This window comes from Thamnophis elegans, chromosome 3 (assembly GCF_009769535.1).
Source record: "Thamnophis elegans isolate rThaEle1 chromosome 3, rThaEle1.pri, whole genome shotgun sequence".
In the NCBI taxonomy this organism is placed as follows: Eukaryota; Metazoa; Chordata; class Lepidosauria; order Squamata; family Colubridae; genus Thamnophis; species Thamnophis elegans.
This window is the reverse complement of record NC_045543.1, coordinates 4,830,985-4,851,943: the sequence shown is the minus strand read 5'-3', so window position 1 is coordinate 4,851,943 and position 20,959 is coordinate 4,830,985. Positions and strand designations below refer to the sequence as shown.

Genomic DNA, 20,959 nt, shown 5'->3' with positions numbered 1-20,959 from the left:
CTGTCGTCTTTGAACGAGCGAAGGAGGGGGGGTCAGAACAGGAAGGCTATAAATGTTACTAGATTTGGAGTGTCAATCTTCCATTCCAGAACTCTCAATTGCGAAGGATGTTTCTCACATAAACACAAAGGCAATCTGAGGCTTTAAAGTAGTTTATTTTTTTCAGTCTAATGACTGAGTTAACAGAAGTAAAATTAATCATGCTCCAATTATAAATCACTGCCTCTAGACACTAAAAAATAAGAAATGGTCTTAGGTTATACAATGTATACAGTTGCTCTGCAACTAAACAGTCAAAACCATCACATTAAAAATTATACATCTCAAGTAGCATTCTGAACTGCATTTTAAGTGTCTTATGCTCCTTTAAAAAGTTAACACAGTAATCGTATGTGCTTGGTAACAGTTTGTTGAACATGGCCAGCTCAGTCATGAAATCTGAATGACCTTACAGAGTTCCGCGTATTTTTTAAAAAAATCCAGATTATCTGACCTGTTATGAGTTAACGCTACATTATCACAGAAACAGTATTTTGAAATGTTTCTTACAAGCCTATCATACTGATGTAGTGTGAGGAAATACTCTTTAAGATTGTCTAGTAGCCATAATCAAGTGTTTTTCAGGATTATCTGAAACTTTCAAATTAACTCCAGCCATGTTTCTCTACATTAAGCATATCTTTATAGGCAAATTTCCTGACTTTTATTGTTTTTTGTCTGACAGCTACATGGGTTATAAATTCCATATTTGGTGGTTACCCTTGGTTTCAAAAGAGGTTTTGGCATTGGAAAACCATTTTAGTCCAAGCATCTTGGAGTACGTATCTAGTCGAGTTCCTTGGATCCTACCCAGTGTGAAATCTAAGGCTAAAGAAGCTTCGAAAGGCTATTTTTGCACATAGTTGTTGAAAGATTCTGTGTTAAACACTGTAAGTAATGTGCAAAATAATGTGACAAATTATTTCCTTGCATTTGCCAGGCATATAAAACATAAAAGAGTTGAAAACCCAACTGAATTAATCAGCCTCTGAATAAATGTGTAGTGGCCAACTATTCTCCTAATATACATATATATTTCAATGGGAACTTTGAATATGCAGACTTAGCTTTAAAACGTACAACAAAACTAGCTTGAAAATATTCCAGTTTGCTCCTCCATCGCACTGCAACCGTTCCTATTGTTCTTAATATCAGCCAAATGATTTGCATCAATACATGTGACAAATTGCCTCAAATGTACTTCAGCAAGGCCACAGAAATATCGAGATCCAGCATTTCCCCCCATCCAATATAAATATACCAAAAGGGTCCTTCCCCCATCTGTTTCCACTTCCACTAGCCAATATATATATACATAATTTCTGTGTCAGAAATTCAAAGTTCTCTTGATAAATCTAGAGATACGATAGTCACAAAACTTGTGATCCAAAGCCAATGTGACCTGGACATTGATATTCTAATTCTATGCTACCAGTGCACATTTTGGGGCAGCATATGCAAAATAAAAACTTGTTACAATAATATCACAATATACAAACATTAAAAGGACATAGCTATGTTCTGTTAAGAGTCTATTCGTTTTGAATTATGAAATCTATTCACAATTATTAACAGTGTTAACTACCATGTTCTAGGATATATTTCGGTACACGATGCAAGTCCCACAAACAGGCGGAACTGCTTGCGGGACGACAGGCGGTGTGTACCTTAGCGCAGGGCCGTTCTGAATCAGTGACTACGACACTGTTAACCATAGCAATCTCAGAATGAACATACCACTATGTGCTTTACAACTTGTTTTCAAAGAAAAGGACTGTAAGTAATATTTCATAAACTTTCCCATTTAAATTTATCAGCATCCTCCTGATTTCCCCCTCCCTTCCCCCCCTCCCCTTACCTTGACGGTAATTATTGTATGGCATAAAATATTAACTGCATATTTAGTATAGAAAACTATGACCTCATACTTATAAAACGAGGTAATCAGATTTCAGGTTTTAAAATATCTACACATCAAATTACTAAAATATTTCTTTAATGCAACTGAGGCCACTCCTAACCAAGCATCTTCATGAATATCTATGCATATTACTTAACGTTTTGCTACTCCAAGGAAGCAGCCTTCCGCTGAGATATATATGAGGACCCATGTGCATTTCTCTCTCTCTCTCTCGGACTGCTTTATCTTAAAGCTTTTCTCTTTGACTTCATGCACAAGAAGGGGAGATTGGCAGGGAGAATTAATACCTTCTTTCTCTTCCTCATAAACTGATAAAATATTCCTAATTTCTTCCTTTGTATTACAAAGGTATAAAATCTTAAAACGCTATTTACCAAGTGAAGGTACTCAAGACCTCCATTTGTGCCAGTTAAAAGTCATTGTAAGGAAACACAGGCTCTTCAACCAATGGGAAATTGGACTAGGTTATTAGGTTATCCCAAACTATTTTAACTGTTGCTATACAATAGGTTTTGACTTTTTCGTTGGACTCAAAATGTCCCAAGTTTGCCAATGCTGCTGCCTAATGCAGAGTCATTTTCAAGCACGTATTCCTCACCGCTTGGGTATGTATAGTGATGTTTTCGTCCCCGTGCATTCATAACCCTTTTTCAACAGGAGAAAAGGAATCTACTGTACGGAGACATGGATTTTCTTGCAGCAATCTAATCCTTAGGTTTCTTATCGGGGGGATTCTAGATTTGTTTTTCTGTTAACCAAAAATGCATGCTGTGGGAACGTATACTTATACAGGTTTCCTCAAATGTGGTTAGATTATTACTTGGGACATTAAATAGGGCTGGGTTTCTATCACTTTCAGTCCTTTCCATGCATGCATTTAAAAAAAAAAATATGATTGAGATTGCTATTTAGAAGTCTTTGGCAAAAGACTTCTCCCCCCCCCCCCCCCATCCTGCCTCTCTGATCAACGAACATTGTGGATGGCTGCGGACATGAATAAGAAGAAACTCCACCATGTCACAACCAAGAAGGATGTTCTTATTTTTCTCAAAAGTGTTTTTAAATGTACTAAATAAAAGCAAAAGAAACGAAAACGAAATACCAATTTTCAGTTGACTTACAGTCCTGAAACTGATCTCAAAAGCCGTCCTCGCCACAAAAGTTAAATACTTATTGTAGGCCTGACATTGGCACTAAAATGTAACACGTTAGTGCAGTCAAGAGATTAAACTTCTAGCTTTCTTAATATGCCTCTCACATTGTCATGGATTTGAGCTCTTGTGTGTGTTTTTTGCAGCTTTTGGCAATCATCACAAACCTTTCTGAGTGGCTCTGCTGTTTTAAAAGTCCCATGGAAAATAATTTCAAGAACTGCAATGATAAAAGATTCAGCGATGTTATTTTGTAGGATCCCAGGGAGGCATTTTGATGATGAAAAGGAAGTCCCAATGAAATCTAGAAAGGGAAACTTTCCACTTGCAGGGAGCTGTTTTAATCAACAATAAAGTGCACAAACGATACAGGAAAAGCACCTTTCCGATTAGGATCCCCATCAATGTGCCCAATCTGAAAAAGAGAAAACAATTTAGAGTAGTTATGAATTCAAAATGAGGACAACTCATAAAGCAAGTTTAAAATATTCTCAGGTTTTTTTCCAGTCATATAAAATTGTTTATTATTCATATGTTGACTTTGTAAAATAAATTTTCACCTAAACATTTTCTTGCTCTTTTGGGACTCTGTCCCCAAAACTTTTGAGATTTCACCCAGGAACTGTAATTATGTTAGGACCAGAAGTACTGATGGTGGGATTTTTACCTGCATAGTAGAAATGTGAATATAGCCAATGAAATTTCCCTTCTTCAATGCTACAAGATATATCATATAGACCTAAAATCGCGCGAGCGATTGTGGGTACACCTAGGTACACCCACGTTACACCTATCCTCCGCGAGCTGCACTGGCTGCCCATTGGTCTCCGGACACGCTTCAAGGTGCTAGTTACTTTTAAAGCCCTGCATGGCATCGGACCTGGGTACCTGAGAGACCGCCTCCTGCCAATCACCTCCCAAAGACCAATTCGATTGCACAGACTTGGCCTTCTCCGGATTCCATCCGCCAGCCAATGCCGGTTGGCGACCTCCCGGGGAAGGGCCTTCTCTGTTGCAGCTCCGGCCCTCTGGAACGACCTCCCCATTGAGATCCGGACCCTTACTACCCTCCCAGCCTTCCATAAAGCTACTGGCTGTTCCGGCAGGCCTGGGGCTGTTGAAATATCCAGTCCCACTTTAATTGCGAATGTTGTTGTATTTTAAATTTTGTATTGTCTTATTTATCCCCTTCCCTTTTTATTGTAAGCCGCCCGGAGTCCTTCGGGATTGGGCGGCATACAAAACTAATAAACTTAACTAAACTAAAAGGAAACTGATCCTGAATTAAAATAATTCCCCGCAAAAGAGGTTTAATCTCCAATCCTCACTATATGTTCAATAAAATCATATAAGTGAATTTGGGGAGGGGAGGATGGCACTAGCCTTTGCAATATTTCTGGCATAAATTAGGTGAGAACAAGCTATGTGTAGCTTCAACTCTCTTCCCTGCTTTGAGCATGCCATTATCATTGGCAGAATAAGAAAATATTTTTTTTGTATTTTTTTTTAAATATACTTTTTTATTTTCCATTTTCATAACATACAGTCACATGTATACTATTACATAGCCAATATCCTATTGTATTAAGTAGTAATTACATCAGTTCCTCTTGCCATCAACGCCCAAAGATAACAACCCATTATTAGCTCTTCTGCTCTCCGTACACCTCTTTCTTCTGCCTCTCTCCTACCTCCTTTCTTCCCTCCATCATCCTTTTCTACTCTACTTCCCCTTCCTTTCTCCTTCTCCTCTCTCTTCATTCCACTCCTCCTTATCCTCCTCATCTTCCCCCCTTACCCTCTCTCCTATCCCCCTTTTCCTATCTTTCTTCTCTCCTGTTTCCCACTCTTCCTCTCATTCACTTGGTGTACAATAAGAAAATATTGTATGCGTTCAAAAGCCTGACTGGGAAACAGGATACAGGTGTAACTTCACTGAATTCTGGGGACAGAAGGATTGGGCTAACCTTTCCCCCCACTCCTGAGTTATCCAGATACGAATTCTGTACCAAAGGAAGGAATAGAGAAAGTCTCCAGTTCAAATGAGAAAGGGTTTCATTCAGCAGATACTTCTGAAACAGACTGTTTCATCCAGGAAGTCGATTCTGCGGATGATTGCTTTATTTTTATAACTGCAGACAGCGAACCAGAGAGTTTTAAGTCACTTATTAACCTCAGCTGAAAACAAAAATACTTACCCACCACTCCTGATCTTCCTCCCCATCAACTATGATGACATCACCTTCTGAAAATGTTAGCTCATCGGGATTATCTGCTACACAGTTATAGATTGCTTTTACTCTTTTGGGCTTTGTTTTTGACTGAAATAGAGAGAGAGAGAGAGAGATAAAAGGAACCGGGTGTTGAAAACATAGGGCAGACAGCACAGATGTAGGCTGCAAACAGTGTTTTTTTCTCAAACAGACAGAAGACCACAGGAAAAAGCCTTAAACCAAAATAGATTACTTGTCTGTATAAATTGAACGCAATCTATATTGGGTAGCAATAGTTCTCCAGAGTTTCAGGTCAATTTTTTTTAAAGGTTTATCTGGGTAGCGGAATAAATAGCAATAGCATTTAGCAGTTAGACTTATATGCCGCTTCATAGGGCTTTCAGCCCTCTCTAAGCGGTTTACAGAGTCAGCATATCGCCCCCACAGTCTGGGTCCTGATTTCATCCACCTCGGAAGGATGGAAGGCTGAGTCAACCTTGAGCCAGTGAGATTTGAACCGCCGAACTGCAGATAGCAGTCAGCTGAAGTGGCCTGCAGTACTGCACCCTAACCACTGTGCCACCTCGGCTCTGGGACTATCGTTCAGGCATGACATTTACTGTATTATTTTCCCCCCCCCCCCCACTTATACAGTATGTTTGCCTTCTAACGTGTTTTTCCGAAAATATGACCTCAGAAAGTAAGTCCTAGTTTGATTTTTACATGTACACCCAATATAAGTCCCCCCTCCCCAAATAAGCTCTAATGAAGACCCCACCCACTCCACAGTACACGGTAAAAATTAAGCTAGGGTGGGGATGGGAGGTTGGAGCTGCCCTACTACCAGTGGTGGGATTCAAATAATTTGCCAACCAGTTCTCTGCCCTAATGACCAGCTGGGTAGGCGGGGGCTCGGTGGTCATGTGATCATGTGGGCGTGGCCAAGTCAATGTCACTCAGGTCGATGGGTGCTTCACCTTAGTTGTTACAATGGTAATAAGGGTTAACTGGAGAGGCAGTTTCTGTAAGCAGGGCTATAGAGATTAGGCTAGAAACAACACCAGAATGTTTCCTTCCTGCCTTCCTTACAGGATTAGCCTTGTAAAGTGGAAAAAAACAAAATAAAATTTCTTCCAACAACCGGTTCTCCAAACTGCTTAGAAAGTTAACAACCGGTTCTCCCGAATAGGTGCAAACTGGCTGAATCCCACCACTGCCTACTATTTATAGTTGCAGCCAGGCCTCGCACACCTCGGCCCATTTCTTCTGCAGCTTGCAAGGCTTTCCTGAAGGCCTCCGTAGCTGATAACAGAGCTGTGTTATTGGTTGCAGAGGCCTTCAGGAAAGGCTTGCTGGATGAAGAAGTTCTGAAGACCCCCGAGAGCGTAAAAGAGGCTGGGGGCGATGCGCGCAATTCAGGTGAGTCAGTGGACGATATTCCCCTCCCCCCCCCAAATAAGACCTGGTGTCTTTTTTGGTGACAAAAATGTATATTAAGACAGGGTCTTATTTTTGGAGAAACACTACACATTTTCTCACTAGCAAAGGTCACACGTTGGATCAGTGCAGTTCTGAGAGCGCATTCCATCCCAACCGTGATCGTTTCAAAATCAGAACAGGGGTGAAAGTCAACAGCCACCACTTCGATTTCTAAGAAGCAAGAGATCTCTCTTTGCAGGTAAAGCTTTTACAGATCTTCTGGAACATGTAAAAGGATGTTCTTCTGATAAATTACTCAAGTTCTGGACCTTTCACTGGATGCTACTTCAGAGTTAACTATTTTGCTTTTCTGAACGGACCTCAGTTAATTGAAATGCCACCTTGTGCTGTATAGGTAGTCCTTGACTTACAACCACAACTGAACCCAAAATTTCTGTCGCTAAGCAAGACGTTGTGAGTTTTGCCCCATTTTACAACCTTTCTTGCCACAGTTGTTAAGTGAATCACGGAGGTTATTAAGTTAGTAACATGGTTGTTAAGTGAATCTGGCTTGGCTTTGCTGGTCAGAAGGTTGGAGGTGGTGATCACATGACCCCGGGGCACTAAAACCGTCATAAATACATGTCAGTTTCCAAGCCTCCAAATTTTGATGGGTGCCTCCTGCCGCCACTACTACTGGTTCAGCCAATCTGGGCTGAACTGGCAGCAACCCACCTCTGCTTATCGAAGATAGCAATAACAATAGCACTTAGACTTATATATTGCCTCATAGTGCTTTTACAGCCCTCTCTAAACTGTTTACAGAGTCAGCCTCTTGCCCCCAACAATCTGGGTCCGCATTTTACCCACCTTAGGATGGAAGGCTGAGTCAACTTTGAGCCTGGTGAGATTTGAACTGCCGAACTGCAGCTAGCAGTCAGCTGAAGTAGCCTGCAGTACTGCACTCTAACCACTGTGCCACCTCGGCTCTCTGAATGGGATTGAATCTCGATTGATATACAGGTCCAAAGAGCAGGGGTTATAATAGTGAAGACTCATATTTTTGATTCTGGCAAAAGGTGCAATTTTATAAACAGGACCTACAGCTAAGCCCTTCCTTGTGAATCTCATTGGATGGGCAGGAGAGATTATTATCCTATTCAGTATTTTGTCTCTTGCAGATATAAACAGAATAGGTATAAAACACAGCTATTATTATTCAAACCTAGCTATAATTTATTATTTATAATTAGCTCCCAGCTCAAAGATGCTACTTGGAATAAATAGAGTTTCACAGCTTGCTAGCTATATTTGCAACATACAAACATTTTTTTTTCTTTGAATAGTCTCAGTCCTCCATGTGATTTCAAGCGAAAGTTCTTCCAAAGTGAGGGATATATAAAAAGCCAAACATACCTTCTTGTTTGTTTCTTGGTCAAACTGAATGTACCGAAGGATTCTGAAGAAATTAAGATTCTGTACAATTGTCTTTAAGTTTCAGCAGGGAGAGCTGCCAACTGCAGCCTTTTAAGAGAATGACATGCTTACTTACTACTTACTATTTGTGATTTTCTTGGCATTGGTGCTGGAGGTTGGATTGGCACTGATATGTTGGTAGAAGGGGCAGTTTGAGATACAGCAGTCTCAGATGCAGAGGAAGACTCAACTGTGATTAAACAAACGAAAAATTAAAGCTAACTTTAAAACAACAGACATCACTCTGTTCTTAGATAATTTCCCATGCCATTACTCTTGTTAACCAAGCCAGTTTTTGTAGCGCTTACAAAAATAATCATGTCCCACATCAAAAGCCTCTAACTATATCACTCGAACCAAGGATGCAATTCAGCATGTACTAACAGTAATTTAAAAAATATAGATCGGGAATGGCACCTGTGTCTTGCACAAATCCCTTGTTAGCAAAATCGTTATATTCATCTTCTCTGCAATTTGTTTCTCACAAGTACCTAGAAAACGTTGGGGAGATTAGTCACTGCCTCCAAAAATGTAGTTGGATTGATGGGAAAAAAAGGTTATTTGGTTGTTATTGTGAACCCTTCTAGCAATAGCAGTTATATACCCCTTCATAGCCCTCTCTAAGCGGTTTACAGAGTCAGCATATCGCCCCCACAGTCTGGGTCCTCATTTCACCCACCTCAGAAGGATGGAAGGCTGAGTCAACCTTTGAGCTGGTGAGATTTGAACCGCTGAACTGCAGATAACAGTCAGCTGAAGTGGCCTGCAGTGCTGCATTTAACCACTGCGCCACCTCGGCTCTTTCTGTCCATAAAGCACAGCACAAAACCCATCTTGTGAAGTCAGCTCCTGTTATTTATTTATTTTTTGTTACATATGAAATAAGCACATTGGTTGGTTCTAAGGAAGTTCAATTGAAATTGGAATTTTTGCATGTTATAAAATTAAAACTTATTACAAAAAAAGAAGTGGAAATTAACAAGATAAATTTTTTTAAAAAAAATAATAATTACCACAAGACTGCAGAGATCCAGGGCCTTTACTCTTGTTAGTTAAGTTGGACGACTTGTCATTCCTATTTAGAAGGGAAGCAAAGGTTATTCTCCTTATCACTGCTTCCCATTTTAGCCCGTCGTCACCATCCCATTTATTTTCTGAAACAATATTCCGCATGCTATTATTCTGTATTGCACCTTTATACGTATTGGCCAATGTTCAACCTCATCTTAAATGTCTCCTCAAAATAAATATCTGACAAATTATAACAACAACAACAGCCAGGATGCTCATAAATCATTGTCATTCTACTGACAAGAATTCTAGAAATTCCGGTTGCCACGCCTAGAGAAGCCTTAAGCTAAAAGAAGGCTTCTGCAAAGCTTACAGGCAATACTAGTTTTTACTGCTTTTTGACTCCTACCTTCAACTATGACACAGCAAACTATGAATTGGAAGTTTTGGAGAAAGTGTGTCACATGGACAGATGCAATTTTTGTTTGTTTTTCCCCAAATTATACTTCTCTATTTAACTGAGCAAGTAACAGAAACCAGAGGTAACAAGAGAAAATTCTGGTCAGCCTAAGACCAAGATAACCAAAACGTGCATAAATATTACCCCCACAGATATTCTCAAGCATGACTTTGGTTCAAGCCTGGTGTGGAACGAGCTACCAGCAGAAATCCGGACCCTTCCCATTCTCGTGGCTTTCCAAAACCTGGCTGTTCCGACAGGCCTGGGGTTGCTGATTTTTAAATCAGGTCCAACCCCCAGCTAAGCCAAATGTATGTTGTTGTTTTTTAAACTGTTTTTGTTTCTTTCCCCTATGTGTTATTTTATTTTATTTCGTATTTGTAAGCCGCCCGGAGTCCTCCGGGATTGGGCGGCATATAAGCTCATTAAATTGCGAATTGCGAATTTTTCTCTCTCTCATGACAATAAGAGGTGATATCCAGATGCTCTTCCACAATTTATAGTTTAGTTTATAGTTATAGTTCATAGTTTTATTGATTTGTATGCCTCCCACTCCCGAAGGACTCCGGGCGGCTTACAATAAAACAAGGGAGGGGGGAATAATACACAAACAACATTAAAATATACAACAATCACAATCTCCGGGGGGGGGGGGCTGGATATATCGAGAGCCCCCCGGCCTGCTGGAGCAGCCAGGACTTAACAGCTTTGCGGAAGGCCGGGAGGGTAGTAAGGGTCCGGATCTCCACGGGGAGATCGTTCCAGAGGGCCAGAGCTGCAACAGAGAAGGCCCTCCCCCGGGGAGTCGCCAGCCAACATTGGCTGGCAGATGGAATCCGGAGGAGGCGTAACCTGTGTGATCGAATCGGTCTATGGGAGGTGATCGGCAGGAGGCGGTCTTATCAAAGCTTACCCACCTCCACTCTCCATACTTTGGAGCCTATCCTGCCAATGTCTCTCCTCTCTCTTTCCTCTTGTTCATCCCTTAAGAACGAATTAAATCAACAGAACAAAACCTTCAAGAAGGTTCACTCAGCGGAAAGTGCAAATTATTAGTACAGTTTTGACATTCAGCCACAGTTTGAGCATATCTATTTTTTTAACCAGAACTTTTAGAATGTGTATCTCACAAATTATTACCCAGACAGAGGCTTTTTCTGAGATATTCGACTTGGAGGCTGCGGAGGAAGTGGTGGTGGAGTAGGTTTGGTCTGTGGTAGAGTTGGCTGTTTTGACTGCTGGTTCAAAGCTTCAAAACCACAGGCTGCCTTTGCAGCTGGAGGTGCTGAAGAGAGGATGTCTATAAAAATGCATGGACAGTAAGTATTTGGATGATAAATGCTGGAATGCTTGAAACAAGCCCCCCCCCAACCCAATAACATGCTTTAGAAACTTGTTTTATTATAAAAAAAAAACACAGAGAGAGGAACATAATCTCCACTTTATACCAAAAAATTAAGGCTCAAGATTACAAGGCTATAAATCCTAAATACACTTTTCTGGAATTCAGTCCAATTCAATGAAATAAGAAATATTTTTGCATATGCATAGAAGGAATTGAATTGTAAAAAGCTAATCGTACACTGTCTTAGGTGTTGGACACATTATAGAAGTGTTTAGTTGTCTCATTTGAATAGACTCACTTATGGGGTATAGCTACCTGCAATTCACTGCAATATTAAGATAGAATGGACAGAATATCCAGAGCCCATGCATTCAGTAACAAGCTCTTCAAAATTCTTCACTGTTTTCACTGCACGAGGCTGCCCCTCTGGAAAATCATACACTGAAAGCTAAACTAACAGAAACCTGATTAATTTAAGACCAGTGGTGGGATTTAGCCAGTTCGCACCTATTCGGGAGAACCGGTTGGTAACTTTCTAAGCAGTTCGGAGAACCGTTTTTTTGGAAGAAATCTTATTTTGTTTTTTCCCCACTTTACAGGGCTAATCCTGTAAGGAAGGCAGGACGGAAACATTCTGGTGTTGTTTGTAGCTTAATCTGTAAGCTTCCCTGCTTACAGAAACTGCCTCTCCGGTCAACCCTTATGACATTATAACAGCTAAGGCAAAATGCCCATCGACCTGAGTGACATTGACTTGGCCATGCCCACATGATCACATGACCACCGAGCCCCACCTACCCAGCTGGTCATTAGGGCAGAGAACTGGTTGGTAAATTATTTGAATCCCACCACTGTTTAAGACATTTTATAGGATGTTAATTTTATTGCTGGTTAATATGCTAACCTTCCTGAGAGGCGTTTAACATCTTTAAAAAAAATAATAATGTAGCTACAGCTACCCATCTCAGCCAGGGTCATCACATAATAATAATAATAGTAATAATATAGTAATAATAATAATAGTAATAATATTTTCCATGAAATATAAACAGAAGCAATCAATAGCAGACCATCCCAATGCACAATCAAGATATCGAATAATATTGCATACAATCTTTTAAAACGTGAGGACAGCCTGAACTCTTTGCAAAGCTACGTGGAAATGCCATCTTTCTCAGCCCTGCTTGAAATAAATTACGGATATTCAGAAACTATGATAGAAAACCTACGTTCACCAGAAAGAAGGAAGAGTAAGAATGAGTTGTGTGGAATGGGCAGTCAAGGCCAACCATGATTAGACGCAGCAAAAACCGAGAGAGCAAGCGGAAAGAGCAAACATACTTGTAGATGTTACACGCAATGGTGGAACAGGGGGATGGACAGTTGGTGGATCGGATGAAGACCTTTGCCTGCTTATGCTTTCCATTCCTAAAGAATTTGTCTTCCACAGTGTGTTCGATGAAGGAGTTGTCTGAACAGCACTGCCAAGAAATGAAGACTGAACTAAAAAGAAAGGAGAAGACTGTATTATTATTATAATTAGAGTTGGCTGTGAAATGAGCTACTTCAATGGACTGGCTGCAATCCAGAAGTACACGTATTTCAGATTTAAAGAAAGATGGGGCCATTTCTAAAGCACCTGTTTGGACAGGTATAGCTGCCATGAATCTTGTGACATCTAGGTCTGGTTCAGGTGTTACAAAATGCAGAATACCTCCCTTTGAGGGTTCCACCTGAAAGGCCAAGATTACTCCAGTAATGTCCTTTTTCTATATTCATAGCAATAGCAGTTAGACTTATATACCGCTTCATAGGGCTTTCAGCCCTCTCTAAGCAGTTTACAGAGTCAGCATAATTGCCCCCAACAACAATCCGGGTCCTCATTTTACCCACCTCGGAAGGATGGAAGGCTGAGTCAACCTTTGAGCCAGTGAGATTTGAACAGCCGAACTGCAGAACTGCAGTCAGCTGAAGTAGCCTGCAGTGCTGCATTTAACCACTGCGCCACCTCGGCTCTTCATGTTTTCAATATGAGCATTTAAACACAAATGTTTTCACTGGTATAATGCACTCCTGTTGAACTGCATTCTGAAATCATGTTCATTTGCAAGAACAAACAGGGAAGTTACTGACGGCATCACAGAGAGGGATGCAGGTCTCCATTTTTTTTAAAAAATAATATTGCAACAGAGCTTCTGGATAACTATGCCATTAGTCAATTCAGCTACGGCTCTCTATGGAGTCAAAACTTTCATATTACTTTCAACTTTCAACAGGGCACATCCTCAAGATGTAATTATATTCCTTCATCCAATTTGTTTAACACACTTTTAAAACACAGAATTATTGATGCGTTATGCTGTTTTAGTTGATTCAGCCAGTACCATGAATGGTAATATAAATCATGCTATTAAAGGAAATGGATAAACCAGGCAACTGAATTAGGGTGCACAGGGAATACAATTTCTTTTTTCTTATCCCAGTTGATGAGCTGGAACTTTAAATCTTCTGATATATGATATGATGGCAGACAAAGCAATGATAGTTACCCCCACGTCCCATAATTTCTTTTTTCACCTTTTTGTGGCAAGTCAGTTGCCGGATATGCCACAAAACAGATATGTAAAGGGGCAGATGACAGATGAGGAAATGAATTGGAGAGTCAAATTTTCCCGTTACATCAGTGATCTTAAGGATTTCTGATCATGTCACAGTTGGTGAGGTGGGGAAAGGAGTGTTATATATGTGAATTCATGAATCACTTCTTTCCTGATGATGTAACAATAGCTAAGAAGTATTTTGCTGATAACCCCTCAACTGCAGTAATTCGTTTTCAAAAGCAGGAACAGTAGCAAGGAAAGCTGCAGTTTGTTAGCCGATGATGAGCAAAAGCTTGAGAGTATAACCTGCGTAAATCACAAAGAAGGAACACCCAAGCTGATCTTGGCTGGGCTTCTACACCCTTCAGTGCTGTGATTTCCTTTAAATTATCTGTCGTCACAAAAGATTAATTATTAAAAGGTGGTTCATAGAGGTACAGAGCTACGTTCTCTAACAGGGAGGTGGACACAGTGCTATTATTACACCACAAACTCTAGGATCCCTCTCCTTCGGATGACCCGGATGGCACTACAGGAAATAGCTTCCTGCGGACACAATTTCCTGACCCTGTTGTATCGGCATCCTCCATTCAAAAAGTTGAATGTTCTGCCATGCCAACTTTTAGTTTTTTTGTTTCTGAAGAAGAACCAAGAGCGAAGGGGGAAAAAAAACCCCCACTTACATCAATCATCCATTTGTTTCAAAATGCCCACACCTGTCACTTCTCAAATTCGAGGTTCGAGGTTCATTTTATTTATATGCCGCCCTATTCCCAGCGGGACTCAGGGCAGCGCACAAACCCAAAGGAGGGGAAGGGAAACACAAAAACTACAAAAAATACAGGGCATTTAAAAACAACCAACAGCCACACGATTCGAGAGGGGAAGGGAACTCATCGACCCCAGGCCTGCCGACACAGCCAGGTTTTAACGGCTTTTCAGAAGGCCTGGAGAGAGGTGAGGGTCCGAATCTCTGCGGGGAGCTCGTTCCAAAAGGCCGGAGCCGCCACAGAGAAGGTCCTCCCCTGGGTCGTGGCCAGATGACATTGGCTAGTAGACGGAACCCGGAGGAGGCTAATCTGTGTGATCTAATGGGTCTTTGGGAGGTAATTGGCAGCAGGCGGTCTCTCAATTCAATTCAATTTTCAAAGTGCTTTATTGCCCACCTTTCTGAGTTCTCAATAAGCAGAACAATGACAAAACCCTCATTTTGCCAGAACGCTTGCCATAAATTCTATGCTTTAGCGACAATGTTCTCTTGAAGGAAGAACAAAACATATGTTAAAAATTACAAAGCATAAATACATGCCCAGCAGCCTTGAAGACGCTTTCCACGTCAACCAGCTAAGGAGCTATTGTTGCTGCTCACGGACAACCTATATATAGAACAGGGGTCTCTAATTCCTGGGCTGTGGCCCGTTGGGAACCGGGCTGCACAAGCAGTGGACGAAATGTCAATTTGCGCAAGTGGTGTGCTCATGCACCCCCTTGCTTGCACGGAGCCATCCCCTCTCCCCTCCCCTCCCGCCACCACCACCAGTCTGCAGAGCAAGAAAGGTTGGGGACTGTTGATGTAGAGCAGGGGTAATCAACCTTTTTATACCTACCACCCACTTTTGTATCTCTCTTAGTAGTAAAATTTTCTAACCACCCACCGGTTCCACAGTAATGGTGATTTATAAAGTAGGGAAGTAACTTTACTTTATAAAATTTATTAAAGCAGAGTTACAGCAAACCCCTCCCGCCCACCATGAAAGCTGGAATGCCCACTAGTGGGCGGTAGGGACCAGGTTGACTACCACTGATGTAGAGGATGGAGAAAGGTTTCCAAGCTCATCCCTTGCAGTGACACACACACAGAGAGCACATACGACTTCCACTCCATCAGTGGAAAGAGACAGCCATGACCCTGACATACTTAAGACCTCTGACTTTCCTTGAGTTAAAGATTTAGATACACTTCTAGGCCCTTCACAACTGATTTACTGTATTTTTCAGACTATAAGAGGCACCGGTGTATAAGACGCACCAAGATTTTGAAGAGGCAAGTAAGAAAAAAAAAGTGTTTGCCTTCCTTCAGCCCCCAGCAGCCCTCTGCAGGCTTCAGCAGGGCTGGGGCAAGGCGAAACAGCCCCCGTTCTTGCCTTGCCCCAGCCCTGCTGAAGTCTGCAGAGGGCTGCTGGGGGCTGAGAAAAGGCAAAAAAGCCTCCATTTGTTTGTGAAAAACAGCCTGTTTTTCACAAAAATGGGAAGCGGGGGTGGGGCTTTGGGAGGCCAAAAATGGCTGTGTTCGGTGTATAAGAAGCACCAATATTTCCACGCGCTTTTAAGGGGGGGGGGGAAGGTGTGTCTTATACTCTAAAAAATACGGTATATGTAGTCCTCAACTTACAACCATTATTTCAAAGTGACAACAGCACTGAAAAAAGTGACACGACCATTTTTAAACACTTAACAACCACTGCACCATCTCCAAGGTAATGTTATCAAAAACCGGACGCTTGGCATGTATTTATGACAGTTGCAGTGTCCTGGGGGGGGGGGTGTCATGTGATCACCTTTTGCAAACGTCTGGCGGTGAGGAAGCCAGATTCACTTAACAACTGTGTTACTAACTTAACAACTGTAGTGATTTCACCACAAAATGGGGCAAAGCTCACTTAAGAACTGTCTTGGTTAGCAGTGGAAGTTTTAAGCTCCTCTGTGGTCGTAAGTAGAGGACTACCTGTATACGCTCAGGCCATTGTAAAGAAGTGAAAGATTATTATCTATCTGAGTGCATATTCTTGTCATAAAAATAAAAAAGCACGCAAAGCCTTCCAAGGGAAAAATTCAAAGTGACTTTCAGATATTTTCAGCTATTAAACTTTACGTTGCGTTTTGGATTTTAAACTGACTTTCAATCTCATTTATTGAATAAAACACTGAACGAGGAGGAAGATCTGGACAAAAGGTTGAAATCTGATGGCTCCTATTCATAAATTATACAACACTGTAAGTTAATGTTGAAAATCAGATGTGGAATAGTTCTAACTTGTAGGGACTAGAGAGTGAAAATTCTCCCTTTTTCCCTTCTTGTTCCTTCTCTGTTTGGTTTCTACATCTTCAATTGAGCATTTGACCAAAACTAGAATATTATTTCCAAAGCTGACAAACATTTTTCCATGATTCTTTGTACAACTTACACTATCGAAGAAAGCCACTAAATTAAGGAACTCTCTAAGCACAAGCCACATATTGTAGACCAGTGTTTCTCAACCTTGGCAACTTGAAGATGTCTGGACTTCAACTCCCAGAATTCCCCAGCCAGCAAATGCTGGCTGGGGAATTCTGGGAGTTGAAGTCCGGACATCTTCAAGTTGCCAAGGTTGAGAAACACTGTTGTAGACAATAGTCTCTGCTGTTAATTATTTACAAGGTCAGAACTGCAGAATTTGTGACAGGGTCCAATTAGAGAAATTGAAATCCAGGGAGATTTAGATTTGCAAGCTGCACTGCATACGTCACATTCATTTCCAAAAGAAGTCATTTATACGTAGCAATTTGGCCACTAAAATCAATAGGAAATAAGTGGTAGATCAAATACCTTACTTTAGAACGGAGCTGTTGTTCATAGCCAGTAAACCCAAATTTCTACATTGAGAAATGATGTAAATATTTGTATTGTTGACGGCATTATGTTCTGGCTTCTGCATTCATTTGCATCTTCAAACAACATTAATGGAACCATTCGTTGAAGACATAAATTAGAAATCCCATGTGATATATCCTAATAGCAATAGCAGTTAGACTTATATACCGCTTCATAGGGCTTTCAGCCCTGTCTAAGCGGTTTACAGAGTCAGCATATTGCCCCCAACAACAATCCGGGTCCTCATTTTACCCACCTCGGAAGGATGGAAGGCTGAGTCAACCCTGAGCCGGTGAGATTTGAACAGCCGAACTGCAGAACTGCAGTCAGCTGAAGTAGCCTGCAGTGCTGCACTCAAACCACTGCGCCACCTCGGCTCATACAACAAAAGATGTAATAAAAACTTTACTATACTGTATGTTTGCTGGCTACACGCCAGTTCTAATATAGCATTTAATTTTGGCAAACTTTTCCCCACCTTCTCTATTTTGAGTATACACAGCAATTTGATTCCAAGTTAAAAGGAAGCGATGCATATTGTTAATATTTATTTGGACAAATTGACAATGAGCCCCCACACCTTCAAAAGAAAAAAAAAAAGAGAGAGAGAGAACCGAACAGTTTTCGGCTGTTCATCATCTTGTCAAATATGAGAGCATTAGTACCTTTCCCAATATTCCTGGGTGGCAAAGGTGGTGCATTGGTGACAGGTGCTGCAGGTTGAACGGGAGGTGGGCTGCTACTGAGAACGGCCCCATAAGTCTCATTTTGCAATAGGCTTGGCATAAAACCTCTCTGCTTGTCCTTGGCTACGTTGGCAGCGTCTCTTGCCAGAGAGGCGACGTTAGGCTGAAGCTGGCTTGATCCTAGCTGATAGAAACTTACAGGTCTGTCCTCTCTTCGACTAGGGCTGGCTTGCTGTAAAAAAAAAAAAAGAATTCGAAAGAGAGCCACGTTGTCAAATACTTTTGTGTCCCACGCTATCAATGTAAGTACAGAACTCTGTTGTGGCATAAGGCAAATGAAGCTGGTAACATTCAATCATGCTTTCAAATCAGTACTATTAGTTGTGCATCAACAGCCCTCAGATGGGAGGGGAAGTAAGAGTAGGAGAGAAGCAGAGGTGGGTTCCTACCACTTCGCACCTATTCGGTAGAACCGGTTCGTCAAATCTACCGAACCGGTTAGAAGAGGTTCCACCAGTGGACCCGGAAAGCAGGCCACACCTACAGAAGAGGTTCCAAAAAATTTTTTTACACACTGGTGGGTGTGTAATGTCCCGCAGTTATCTACGCATTAATAATGATCTAGTAATATTTCCTTATACATTTTAGGGACCTTTCCTTACATAATTGGTGTTTTCTTTCATACTTTTGGATTTCTAATTTCTGTTTCCGTTAGTTGGCAATTGCTAAAAACAATCCCACGTGAAAAAGTATTCAAAGCCTTCTTGATTTTAATTGTCAATTTATTTATACATATCTCTGTTTTTCCACTGTTGTGCAAACACAATTCCAGCAGCTGCTAACATGTGTAAAATTAAATATATATTATACTCCCTTTCAAACAGCCAACAAAATATTTCTGGTTTTAATTCCATATCTTGCTTTACGATTGCTTCTAACCACTAACTTCTGAATAGCTACTTGGACCGACCTAAGTACTAATTCATAATTTTGTATCCGGTCACATGGGCGGCAAGCCACTCCCATCCGGTCACATGGACAGCAAGCCACTCCCATCCGATCACATGGGTGGCAAGCCACTCCCACAAAGGAGGCCACACCCACAGAGTAGGTTCCAACAATTTTTGAAACCCACCACTGCATGTTACCAATTAACAGCTGCAGTGATTCACTTAACAAGTGTGACAAGAAAGATTGTAAAATGGGGGGCAAAACTCACTTAACAACTTGTCTTGTTTAACAATATTTGGGGCTCAATTGCGGTCGTAAGCCGAGAACTATCTGTAGCCGGTTACCTGAGAAATTAGAAGTATTTAAATGTGCTTCAATAAAATCACGAAATATTTGAATACGTACCTGCAGTTTTTCATCCACGTCATCGTCACTTTCATCCAAGTCTTCGTGAAGTAACCGCCATTCATATTCTACGTGAACATGAGAATTAAGCCTTCCAGCCAGAGCCTGAGTAAGCTAAAGGACCAAAGTTAGGCTTTATGGGACCCAGTCCATGTCAACCACTTAAATTCCAAACCGTTAAACAGACCTGGAACCAAGTTATTTGCTATCCCTTTCTTTTTTTTAAGGGCAAAATTATGTTGAAGATATTTGAAGAAATTTATAAAGGTTTTGAACGTGAAGTCTTATTTATAGAGCAAATGAAAAACAATCCAATGGAGGGTCCCGCAATAACATTATTTAAATATTTATTTATTTATTTATTTATTTATTTATTTATTTATTTATTTATTTATTTATTTATTTATTTATTTATTTATTTATTTATTTATTTATTTATTTATTTATTTATTTATAGAATTTCTATGCCGCCTAATCCCGAAGGACTCCGGGCGGCTTACAAAAAGAAGAGGAAGAAAGAAATAATAAATAAAAGAGACAGACTTAAAATCACAACACATGCATTCGTTCTAATCGGGGCTGGACCTCAACAGTGAGGTCAACAGCCCCAGGCCTGCCGGAATAGCCAGGTTTTAACAGCTTTCCTGAAGGCCATGAGAGTGGGTGAGGTCCGGATCTCTGGGGGTAGCTCGTTCCAAAGGGTCGGAGCAGCCACAGAGAAGGCTCTCCTCCGGGGAGCCGCCAGCCGACATTGTCTGGCTGACGGCATCTGAAGGAGGCCCAATCTGTGGGATCTCTCCTAAATACTATTATGTGACACTAATGACTGTATTGTAATTCAAATGTACTCCCTCCACATATATGGTTGTGTACGCGGAAGGAAGGGGCTGTCCAAAGATATAATAGATTATACATCATGGCCACTCAGCTAATGTAAGGGAAGATCATTATGCATAAATCAAAATCTTACCAGCTCTTCACAGTGTGCATGCTTTAAGCGTTTAGCTATGTCAAGTGGCGTTTCTCCAGCTTCATTTGCTATAAATCAATGAAAGGAAAAGTTGATTTGCAACTTTGTATTACTAAAAATGCAGTATAAGTAGCTTACAAAATGAATATAATATTAGGAACAGTCCAGCCAAAGACAGACATATTAGCTGCTACGTTATTTTAATTTGCTTTCTTTAACATGGTGGCTCCATATATTTTAGTCTGCACCGCCTATATCTCGCTCATCAGAGGGTCATACTGGATGAAGATTAAGGGAACCAAAATACAAGATATATAAGGGCACACATCGTGTGTGTGTGTGTGTGTGTGTGTGTGTTAATTTGGTTCACCCACAAAACCGCGCTCGACTAAACCGTGTCGCTGACGTCATCAACAGGGCGACAACAGCGCGGAGACAGAAGCTGTAAACCCTAAACCTAAAATTAACCCCTAAACCTAACCCCCCTAAATCTAATCCTAAACCTAACCCTTAACCTAACCCTAACCCTTAACCTAACCCTAAACCTAACCCTAACCCTAAAGCTAACCCTAAACCTAACCCTTACCTTAAGTTGAATCAGCTTGCTTTCAAAGCGCTATTTAAAGCGCCCTTCTTTCTCCGCGCTGGCTGTTGTCGCCCTGTTGATGACGTCAGCGACGC

The 20,959-nt window shown here is 41.0% G+C and overlaps 1 protein-coding gene across 2 annotated transcripts in view; it reads right to left on the bottom strand.

Annotated features, from left to right (window-relative positions):
* Nucleotides 1-136: 136 nt before the first annotated feature.
* The window catches only part of ASAP2 (ArfGAP with SH3 domain, ankyrin repeat and PH domain 2), a 116,621-nt gene continuing 95,798 nt past the window's right edge, over nt 137-20,959 (bottom strand). Inside the window, exons 20-28 of one of the 2 annotated variants that reach the window (XM_032214693.1) lie at nt 20,279-20,346; nt 19,309-19,422; nt 17,932-18,184; nt 12,377-12,538; nt 10,831-10,990; nt 9,233-9,294; nt 8,303-8,409; nt 5,310-5,432; nt 137-3,526 (exon numbers count right to left, since the gene is read on the bottom strand). In XM_032214693.1, the coding sequence (XP_032070584.1) occupies nt 3,452-3,526; nt 5,310-5,432; nt 8,303-8,409; nt 9,233-9,294; nt 10,831-10,990; nt 12,377-12,538; nt 17,932-18,184; nt 19,309-19,422; nt 20,279-20,346 (1,124 nt within the window). In that variant the 3' untranslated portion in view covers nt 137-3,451. The remainder of the gene's footprint in view (nt 3,527-5,309; nt 5,433-8,302; nt 8,410-9,232; nt 9,295-10,830; nt 10,991-12,376; nt 12,539-17,931; nt 18,185-19,308; nt 19,423-20,278; nt 20,347-20,959) is intronic. The other variant, XM_032214694.1, reaches the window with a different exon arrangement.